Genomic DNA, 11,678 nt, shown 5'->3' with positions numbered 1-11,678 from the left:
TTTTAGTTTATAAACCTTCACTTCTCTCTTCCCTGATGCTTCTATTCTCCTTGTATCCCATCTACCTTTTACTCTCAGTGTAGCTACAACTAGAATATTATAATAATCAAAACCAAGTGCTAAACCCAAAAGGGTCATACAGTGCTGCTCCCCCATGAATACAGCATCTATGGAACAAAACTCTTCTCCAGGCTGCAGGACTGATGACATCGTCTTCACATCTCTAATGCTTCTGCTAACTTTTCTGTTCTCGACTGAAGAAGACTATTGTAATAAAGTTGGTAGAATTACCGACAATATGTAAAGTAAAAGGACACAAGTGCAACTAATGTGACATTTATTGTGGCAACGTTTCGCTCTCCAGGAGCTTGATAAAGCTCCTGGAGAGCGAAACGTTGCCACAATAAATGTCACATTAGTTGCACTTGTGTCCTTTTACTTTACAAGACTATTGTGTAGGCAGAATGTTTCAGTATAAAGATGCCTAACTGTTGCATGTCTTACCTTCTTAAAAGCTATTCCTGGCTAACAGCCAGAGGATCCAGGCTCAGTCAGGGGAGGGTTGACATGTATGGGGAGGTCTTGCACCTGCTGCCTATTCACCTAGCAGTAAATAGGTACCTAGGTACGTATTTGGCTTTTGCTCGTCACATCCACTGGAGATACATCACACTTGCTCAAATTCCTTGGGTTATCGTGGGTTAAAAGTGCTTTGGTGTTAGTAACCCAACAAGTCTTCTTAGATTATTAAATATCCTGGGGAGTGCTAAACACATAGGGTGAGGGTGGGAATTGGAGCACAGATTGTTTCTTAGATCAAGAGCCCCTCACCACCATCGAGGAACCTCCCTTGAGGGGTTAGAAGGCACAAAAATATGTATATGTAATGGAGAATTAAAGAGTACCGAGTGACTCATACAAATTTAGATTTTTTTGTAATTATAATAAAATGGGAAAGATGAAGTTGAAAAAGGAAGTCTTACCGAGATGTTTTCACTTCTTCTGTGACTGACTTAAGAAGACTTCTGACAATGTCTTCAATCCAGTAACATTTTAGTGCATTTTTCTTAACTGTTTAACAATTCACATAGTTTTAAAATATCGTATGAAATATTCAGCAACTATATATTTTTATGTACTTCATATGATTTTTTAAAATGCGAGATATTTAAAAATATAAAAAAATGTGCTAAAACGATTCCTCTTTTTTTTTCACTACTTTTCGGCTTTGGTCATTTGTCTCTGTAATGCAGTAATGGAAAATTATAGTCCATTAAGTTTATTTTTTACTTAAAAGGGAGATGCTACAGCACATTCACTTTACATTAACAATACAATATATTCCATATGCTGAACAGTGTTACTTGGAAGCCCTATACCACAATACATGTATTTATAAAGTTGTGAGACAATACCGCATCGTGAAAATCCATGAACAAAATGGTATATTATTTTTATTATAATGAGGAAGCAATAAACCTGTAGGGGTTATGCATCTGAAGAATGGGAGGTAATCAGGATTGATCAAAATAGGGTAGCTCAAGTTCCTTGGTTAAAGAGACCTTCACCAGCACTGAGGAAAACTTCTCTTAAGGTAAAGAATAAACTGCAATCCTATGAAGGACATTACTATTATAGTCACAAGAAACTTGCTAAACCTTTGCAACCTTTCAAAGATGGTATCTTGATGCTGCTAAAGGGTTCCTGATCTAAGTAACTGGAGCTATCTAACCCTTCGTTTCATCAAACCTTTTATTTCCCAGGCATTGCATGACCCTTACAAGTTTAGCACTTCCCCATGACAATAATTCCTTGGAAAGGATCCTATGAGAAATACGCAACAGATGTAGTATTACCAGTTGATGATTAAGACACACGTGCAACACTTGGGTACCTTTATTGTTGAAATATTTTGCCTACACAGTAGGCTTCTTCAGTCAAACACAGAGGCAGCATAAGTCTACTGTGTAGGCAAAACATTTCAACAATAAAAATACCCAACCAGTGCTTGTGTACCTTAACCCTTAACCCCTTCAGGGTCCAAGGCCCAAATCTGAAGTGGTGCCCCAGTGTCCAAGAATTTAAAAAAAAAAAATTTGTTATTTTTTCTTATGAAATGGTAGAGAATCTTTTTGTGAAGGTAATAAAACAAAAAGTACGAAATTTGATGGAAAATTTACGAAATTATGCTCTCGCGAATTTTGATGTGTCAGCGATATTTATGAATCGGCGATTTTGCCGACTTTGACTCCCATTTTAAGCCAATTACATTATTCCAGTCAACCAAATTCTTAGCTATTTCACTAGTATTACTTCTATTCTATCGATTGAGCACAAGAAATCACCAAATCAACTGTTTCAACTACAAATTAAAGTGATCGGAAATTGTTAATTTGGCCAATTTAACACAAAGTTCAAAATATTCCAATTTCAAAATAGGGTCCAGAATCAACAATGTAGGTATTCCTGGAACTAAACTAACATTTCCTCTGTTCATTAGTTACGTTTTGAGGCTTTACAAATAAATTCCATTTTGATTTTTTATTCACATAATGAATTTTTATTCACACCAAAAAATAGAAGATTTACTGTTATGCAATACTGTAATAATTGTATAAATATCACCATATTTGTGAATGCATATTAGACCCACCAGCTGGCGTGTACTAGATGTGTGAGGTCGTTTGTTTACTCTTGAATATCGGCAAAAATTTAACATTTCTGCTACTTTGAGCTCAGTTTCAAGCCATTTCCAGTGCTAAAACCAATCAAAATCATCTCTATTTCTGTAATATGTCTCCATTCTATCAAATGAGACCAAGAAATTGCAAATACAACTATAAAAAACATACGAAAAAACACTGCAAAGTCGCTGTTTTAATTGAAAAATCATGATTTCAGTTTTTTTCTCTCATTATACACAGTGTGCTGCAAGATCTGTTTTATGTGGTGCACACATACCACATAGATGTATTCTCTCATATCTAGGCCCAAATGTACCACTCCTCACAGTTTATCAGAGCGAGCTGAGCTCATGACGTAGATCTACGGTTTGGACCCTGAACGTAAAGCCGTAGATCTACGGGACGGACCCTGAAAGGGTTAAACTGCCCAAACGTAGATCTACGTTCACTCACGTAGTGCTCCGAATGTAGATCTACGTTTTTTTTTTACGTGCTTTCTAATGGACAAAATCTAGGTCGGAGCGCTATGAGCGTAAATGTAGATCTACGTTTGGACAGATTAAGGTTTAATCATCAACTTTATATTTTATACCATTTTCAACATAATATTACCAGACAAGCCATCACCTCGGGTCCTGAGAGACGGAGCTGAGAAACCACGACTCCACTTTTATGATGTAAACTAGTTTCACTCTCATTGTAATTTTCATTGAAATTTTATTTTTAAATTAATGGAATAATCTTAATATAGTATTATCTAAGTGTTCTTATTCTTTTGAAACATGTTATATTATCTACTTCATATACATTTTTCATATATTTTATTGTGAAAAACATTCATCGTGTAAAGTCCTTCTAAACGTAAGTCAGGCTTAAGGGGTTTCCCATGGTTCATGTGAGAGATATAATGTCATTACATTTTCTACAATTTTTTTTCCCTTTAACTGGCCGTATCTCACTGAAAAAGGGTGACCCCAAAAAGAATTTTTTTTTTTTTTTACATTTAATGTACACAGGAGAAGGGGTTACTAGCTCCTTATAGTTGCCTCTTACAACACAGTTACAAATGATTTATCATGTAGAAAAAACCGACTGACTGAACTATGGAGAGACTTCAACCACTTGTGAAGGATAGTGTTAATGTACCATGCCCTTTGAGCAGTTTAAACATTAGTAACATTAGTTTTTGTGAATTATTATTATACTTAGGTGGTCACACAGATCCGGGCAATACAAGAAAATCAGGTTCGATCCAATTTTTTGTAAAGAAAAACTTATTTATGTTTAAGGAAAAAAAAATACCTTCAAGAGGAGTGCATTAATGCCAGAGAACGGCTATTGTTGCAACAACATATAACCAAAAAGGTATCCAAAACGGTGGGGATCCTCTCCAAGATACGATACTACATGCCGCAAACTGCCCTTCTCACACTATACCATTCACTTATATATCCATACCTCACCTATGCTATCTGTGCTTGGGGATCAACTGCAGCAACACACCTAAAACCAATAATAACCCAACAAAAAGCCGCAGTAAGAATAATCACTAAATCCCATCCCTGGCAAGACACCCCCCCCCACTCTTCATAGATCTAAACTTACTCCCTGTTCAGTACATCCACACTTAGTGCTGTGCAATCTATATCTACAGGACGTTAAATTCCAATATTAACCTTGACCTAAAACGCTTTCTTGATAGTTGTGACAGAACCCACAGGCATAACACCAGACACAAACATCTCTATGACATTCCCCATGTTCAACTAAACCTTTACAAAAATTCAATGTATTTCAAAGAACCTAAAATCTGGAACACCCTACCTGAGAACTCTAGAACTGCAGACACATTCATCACCTTCAAAACTACAGTTAGAAAACATCTTATCTCCCTGATCCACCCCGACAACTAACTACACGATAACCACCTGGTGGTTCACAATTACACTCACTCGCCCAATGACTATAAACCCAGAAATACTAATCTTAATCTTAAAATAATAAATCCTAACTAGTCATAAGTTTGCCTATGATACTCCAATATAGACACCTTGTATTGTGCCAAAACAAAAGCATTCACATTGCTAAACTCACAAATTATGATGTAGTGACTTAGCCTTAATACCATAACCTGTAAGAATTTAATGTTAAGAATTAATCTAAGTCTGCCCAAAATGCCTTGCCATGCTAGGTGTCCTAGTGGCCCCCTCTGTAATTAGTATTTTATAACATGTAAACCACACAATACCCAAAACCTGTAAACCCCGCATTGTAACCCTTATAGAGAATAAACTTGAATTGAATTGAATCAATTACAGCTACCCTCCCCCACCTTGGATCAAGCCTGATTGACTGCCATTCCCCATACACTGTAGACTCCTATGGATTTAATGTTACCCCATCAATATAATAATAATAATAATGTATAACAACTGAAAATAAAATGAAGAAAAGCATGATTCAAAGTAACAAAAATTGCAAATAAACTGTTAAAACTAGAATTTCTGCCCATGTATATTAGATAAAATTTCATAAACTAATGCAAATTAATAATTAACTTGCAAAATAATAATGGCACAATTGTAGATAAATGGTTCAAGAACTGCAAGTTGATAAATTAGACACACATCCAACACTTGGCTATCTTTATTGTGGAAACATTTCACCACACAGTGGCTTCATCAGTCCTATATCAAGAAGAATGGGGAAGATGAGGAGTTTGAGGTAATAAGTCCCTTAGCCTAGTGTTGATGTAATCAGTTCATCATTATTATAAAGAGTGATGGACTGATTACATTGACCCCAGGCTGAGGGACTGATTACCTCAAACTCATCATTTTCACTATTCTTCTTTATAAAGGACTGATGAAGCCACTGTGTGGTGAAACATTTCCACAGTAAAGATACCCAAATGTTGCACGTGTCTAATTTATCAACACAATTGTAAACCACTCACTAAACTGTTGTCCGAACCCATGGCAAGGCTGGCATGGTACAGTGAAAACACTCTGGTCTGCTAATTTTAACACCAACTTGCCATGGATTCAAACTTTCAGTCCAGTGAGTTTATAAAGAAAAACCTTGATTCAATGGATTCAGGATTTAATGGACACAATCTGTGGCTGGACAACACTTAAAAGTAATGCACAAAGTCAGTAAAATCCAGAACTATCTGTTATTGTTGCAGTCCGATGGGTAAATTTATCTTCAGATCTAATGGACTAAGTCCTTTAAATCCAAAGCAGACCAAGCCCATTAAATCTTGATTGTTATTATTAGGATCATGGAGAAAAATTCTTTTAATTTGGACTCATTAAACAAGTGGCTTTAGCAGATGTCCTCTGCCCTTTATTGGTTCATTAAATCCAAGTTTTACTAAAATACAGAAATTCAGCATAGAGCTGAGCAGAGCAATTTGTATATCTAATAATCTACTGCAATATCCATGTGAGGTTAGGTAAAAACTAGAGAAGAGCGCTAAAAAGTGCAGAACATGGTAGTGTATTACACAAATCGAAGAGAAGAACAAACAGCAGTGTTGAAGAGAAATGAATGATAGTGAAGAACAAAATTACATGGCTGTCAAACAAACACGGTAGTGTGGATCATAAAAAAAAAGTGAAAAGAATTAAATGATAGTAAAGAATAAATAGTAGTGCAGAATAGTGTAGAACAATTACACAGCAGTGAATAACAAAATCAAGCAGTAATTTAGAACACAGTGTTATATAACAAATAAACAGTAGTGTATAACAAACTATTGTAAAATATGCATAATAATGTACAAGTTAAACAGTAGTATGCAACAGCCTTGAACAGTAGTGTAACACACCACTATTATTACATATCATATATATATATACATATATATACAATAAACCACATTCTGATAATGTAACACAGCCATTTCATTACCCAATATTAATAATAATAAGATATGCTAATATGTTAATAAATCCAAAATAAATCTCTAAACCTTGCATAAATCTAATAAAATTAATTCACTATATGTTGCTACAATACTATAACAGTTTCTTGAATATTCACTCTATATTTTATATTGCAAAACTAGTTTTGTATACAGTATAAGGAATCATTGCATTATGTTAAGCCATGGATTTAAGAATCCTCTCTCCCTGTACAGTAGCAGCATTTCCAACTTATTAGGTGAACAACTTGAAGGTATCGTCACAGAAGGTGGCCATTTGGATATCCTTTGAAGAGAGTCCACCGCAGTCATGTGTGGACCAAGTCACCTCCACCTTGTTATACACGTTGAACCATTCAGGGTGGTGGTCTAACTTCTCACTTCTCAGTGCAACCCGGCTCATCCAACCCCAGGCCTGAAACACACAAGAGTGGATGTATTTCTTCTGAAACACATCGGGGTTAATAAATAATAATAACAACAACAATAAGGGGTATGGGTCAGTGCAGGAAGGGTTTAAGAGATAAAGTAAAGAAGGTTTTGAGTGTTGGGGCTTGAGCATTCAGCAGCCTTGTATGAGCATATTAGACTGAAGTGAAGAAAAGTGATTTTTATTGTTTGTTGTGTCCTTTTAAAGTCTTTTTTATTTCCTAAGATATGACAACAGTAGAGAAACTCTTGGGTACCTATTTACTGCTAAATAACATGGGCAGCAGGTGCCGGGAGATTTTACTCTATGTCCTGCCTCTCCCTGGGTTCCAAGATAAAGATATTGATAAAGATTTTATTTCTTTGCAATGTTTACAATGTGCGATTACAATTTTGATTTGTTAAGTACAAAGAAAGCCACTATTATGCTGGGGCATTTAGGGAAGACTAAACCTAATGCTTACAGACTACGTTCTTAATACTAGTGATTTAGAGGAGCAAATTTTTATTATACATTGTTTTTCTCATTTTATCACTGGGTCCTTTCAGGTGTGAGTCGCACATGCTACCACTGAACTACAAGGTTATATATCTTGGCTCACCTCGTTGAAGTCCTTGAAGAGGAAGGTTTTCTTAACGGCATCACGGCCATCGACCATGGTCCAGCTGTCATCCAGAAGAGGCTTCAGCTTGGACTCCCGCTCACCTGCTGTCAATTTCTGAGCCTGGAATGGAACAAAAGACCAAGTAACATAAAACAATGAGTTAGGGTTTATTTCCTCACACCTGCTGTCCCTGTTTACCTTGCAGCAAGTAGGCATTACTTGGGTGTTAGGCAACTATTGTGGGATGCATCCTGGAGATAATTAAAGGATCTCAATGGAAGGAAATAGGCCAGACAGTCTAATGACAACATAACTTTGTTGGGTTATCATGGGTTACTAAATCTCTTAGGTAATAATCCCAACAAAATCTTCAGTTTTGCTAGCAAGTTTGATGTCTTCTATATATGTGTGTGTAAAAGATTATATTTTAGCAACATTAGGAAATAACCGAATCTTGTTTCTTGGCAGATTTCGGTGATGAAATATACAGTATGTACATAGTTTAAATTATACAGTGCTGAGTGGGTTTTATGTTAAGAGATATTATCTTTCTTCTTTCAACAAACTGGCCGTATCCCATTTAGGCAGGGTGGCCCAAAAGGAAAAATTAAAGTTTCCCCTTTTAAATTTAGTAATGTATACAGGAGAAGGGGTTACTAGCCCCTTGCTCCTGGCATTTTAGTCGCCTCTTATGACACACATGGCTTATGGAGGAAGAATTCTGTTCCACTTCCTCACAAAGACATTATCACAGTGTACAAATGTTAGGAAACATAAGAAATCTAATAAAACCATTTAATCCAGCCTAATCCAACATTCCTGGCCAGGTGGAAACGTTGGGCGTGTTTCCTTACACCTGCTGTCCCTCTTCACCTAGTAGTAAGTAGGTACCTGGGTGTTAGTCAACTGGTGTGGGATGCATTCTGGGAGGTAGTATTATACCTTACATACAGCTGGGGTAGAATAACAGCTCTGAGCATGTGATACTGATCTGTGTAAAAAAACAAAAAAAAAACATGGGGGCTTCAGTCCCCTAAAATAAAAAAAACCCAGTAATAATAACTGCTTCAAAATAAGTCTGTATGTAAATAAGTAAGCAAGCTTATTTGGGCACAGGTACACACAAGTACAATTATCATATTACAGCTTAGATAATCTTAATTTTAATCCTGCCCATAGTGCTCTGGATCCAAGGGACTTTTGACATGTACACCCAACAATAATAATACCTTGTACAACCATGTATCACATCATAATAAACTTGGTTACAAGAAAGTGGGTGCGGGAGGGAAGAGGAGTGAGTGGTGGAATGATGATGTAAAGAGAATAGTAAGGGAGAAAAAGTTAGCATATGAGAAGTTTTTACAAAGTAGAAGTGATGCAAGGAGGGAAGAGTATATGGAGAAAAAGAGAGAGGTTAAGAGAGTGGTGAAGCAATGTAAAAAGAGAACAAATGAGAGAGTGGGTGAGATGTTATTAACAAATTTTGTTGAAAATAAGAAAAAGTTTTGGAGTGAGATTAACAAGTTAAGGAAGACTAGAGAACAAATGGATTTGTCAGTTAAAAATAGGAGAGGAGAGTTATTAAATGGAGAGTTAGAGGTATTGGGAAGATGAACGGAATATTTTGAGGAATTGTTAAACGTTGATGAAGATAGGGAAGCTGTGATTTCGTGTATAGGAAAAAAAACTGGCAGGAAATGGCAGAAATCGTACACCAAATCCAGTCATTCCTGGAGTGGAACCACAGTCGATGGCCTCCACTCCAAACCAACAGATACAGATACTAATGCCGGAAAAAAATCCCCCCCCAGTACCAACAATACCACCAGTCCGATAACATTCTTCTTTGCAAATATACAGGGTCTAAAGCCAGCAACAAACAACAAAATACCTTTCATCCGTGGACTGCTTGCAGAGGCAAAGGCAATGTTCGCGGCTTTCACTGAGACCCACATAAAGGATCACTTGGACAATGAAATATGGATCCCAGGTTACAACCTATACAGATGTGACAGAGTGAACAGGCAAAAGGGGGGGGTTGGCCTGTACATTGCAGAGTCACTTGTTTGCACAGAACTGCTTAATGCCTCAAATGACGTAGTGGAAGTTTTAGCAGTAAAGGTCGAGAACCAAAACCTAGTCATTGTGGTAGTCTACAAGCCTCCGGATGCAACATCCCAGCAATTCCAGGAACAGCTGTTAAAAATTGACCACTGTCTGGAAAATCTTCCAGCTCCTGCACCCAACATCTTGCTCCTGGGGGATTTCAACTTAAGGCACCTAAAATGGAGGAATATAGCAAATAATATTGTTGCAGTAATAACACCAGGAGGCAGCTCTGATGAAAACTCACACTCACACGAGCTTTTAAATCTCTGCACAAAATTCAATTTAAACCAGCAAATAATAGAGCCTACTAGACTGGAGAATACACTAGACCTCATATTCACTAACAATGATGATCTGATAAGAAATGTCACCATATCAAAAACAATATACTCAGATCACAACATAATTGAGGTTCAGACATGTATGCGAGGAGCCCCAGACCGACAAAATGAGACTAGTCACGAGGGAGCATTCACCAAATTCAACTTCAATAACAAAAACATAAAGTGGGACCAAGTAAACCAAGTCCTAACCGATATAAGCTGGGAAGATATACTAAACAACACAGACCCAAACTTATGCCTAGAACAGATTAACTCGGTGGCACTCGATGTATGCACAAGGCTTATTCCTCTAAGAAAAAGGAGTAGTAGATGTAAAATAGAAAGAGACAGGCGCTCCCTTTACAGGCGACGGAAAAGAATAACAGAGCGGCTAAAAGAGGTCAATATATATGAAATGCGCAGGGAGACACTGGTCAGAGAAATAGCAAGCATCGAACTTAAGCTAAAAGAATCCTTTAGGAGTCAGGAATCGCGGGAAGAACTAAAAGCTATAAATGAAATCGAAAGAAACCCAAAGTATTTCTTCTCCTATGCCAAATCAAAATCGAGAACAATGCCCAGTATTGGGCCCCTACTTAAACAAGATGGGTCCTACACAGATGACAGCAAGGAAATGAGTGAGCTACTCAAGTCCCAATATGACTCAGTTTTTAGCAAGCCGCTAACCAGACTGAGAGTCGAAGATCAAAATGAATTTTTTATGAGAGCCACAAAATTTGATTAACACAAGCCTATCCGATGTTATCCTGACGCCAAATGACTTCGAACAGGCGATAAATGACATGCCCATGCACTCTGCCCCAGGGCCAGACTCATGGAACTCTGTGTTCATCAAGAACTGCAAGAAGCCCCTATCACGAGCCTTTTCCATCCTATGGAGAGGGAGCATGGACATGGGGGTCGTCCCTCAGTTACTAAAAACAACAGACATAGCCCCACTCCACAAAGGGGGCAGTAAAGCAACAGCAAAGAACTACAGACCAATAGCACTAACATCCCATATCATAAAAATCTTTGAAAGGGTCCTAAGAAGCAAGATCACCACCCATCTAGAAACCCATCAGTTACACAACCCAGGGCAACATGGGTTTAGAACAGGTCGCTCCTGTCTGTCTCAACTACTGGATCACTACGACAAGGTCCTAAATGCACTAGAAGACAAAAAGAATGCAGATGTAATATATACAGACTTTGCAAAAGCCTTCGACAAGTGTGACCATGGCATAATAGCGCACAAAATGCGCGCTAAAGGAATAACAGGAAAAGTCGGTCGATGGATCTATAATTTCCTCACTAACAGAACACAGAGAGTAGTCGTCAACAGAGTAAAGTCCGAGGCAGCTACGGTGAAAAGCTCTGTTCCACAAGGCACAGTACTAGCTCCCATCTTGTTCCTCATCCTCATATCCGACATAGACAAGGATGTCAGCCACAGCACCGTGTCTTCCTTTGCAGATGACACCCGAATCTGCATGACAGTGTCTTCCATTGCAGACACTGCAAGGCTCCAGGCGGACATCAGCCAAATCTTTCAGTGGGCTGCAGAAAACAATATGAAGTTCAACGATGAGAAATT

At 37.6% G+C, this 11,678-nt stretch overlaps 1 protein-coding gene across 1 annotated transcript in view; it reads right to left on the bottom strand.

Moving 5' to 3' along the window:
* Positions 1–1,273: 1,273 nt before the first annotated feature.
* The window catches only part of Pcd (pterin-4a-carbinolamine dehydratase), a 30,693-nt gene continuing 20,288 nt past the window's right edge, over positions 1,274–11,678 (bottom strand). The window contains exons 3-4 of the mRNA XM_070104908.1: positions 7,644–7,766; positions 1,274–7,027 (exon numbers count right to left, since the gene is read on the bottom strand). Coding sequence (XP_069961009.1) covers positions 6,848–7,027; positions 7,644–7,766 — 303 coding nt within the window. The 3' untranslated portion in view covers positions 1,274–6,847. The remainder of the gene's footprint in view (positions 7,028–7,643; positions 7,767–11,678) is intronic.

The sequence above is a fragment of the Cherax quadricarinatus genome, chromosome 95 (genome assembly GCF_038502225.1).
Source record: "Cherax quadricarinatus isolate ZL_2023a chromosome 95, ASM3850222v1, whole genome shotgun sequence".
NCBI lineage: Eukaryota > Metazoa > Arthropoda > Malacostraca > Decapoda > Parastacidae > Cherax > Cherax quadricarinatus.
The sequence above is the reverse complement of the archived record's forward strand: the minus strand, read 5'-3'. Positions and strand labels throughout refer to the sequence as shown.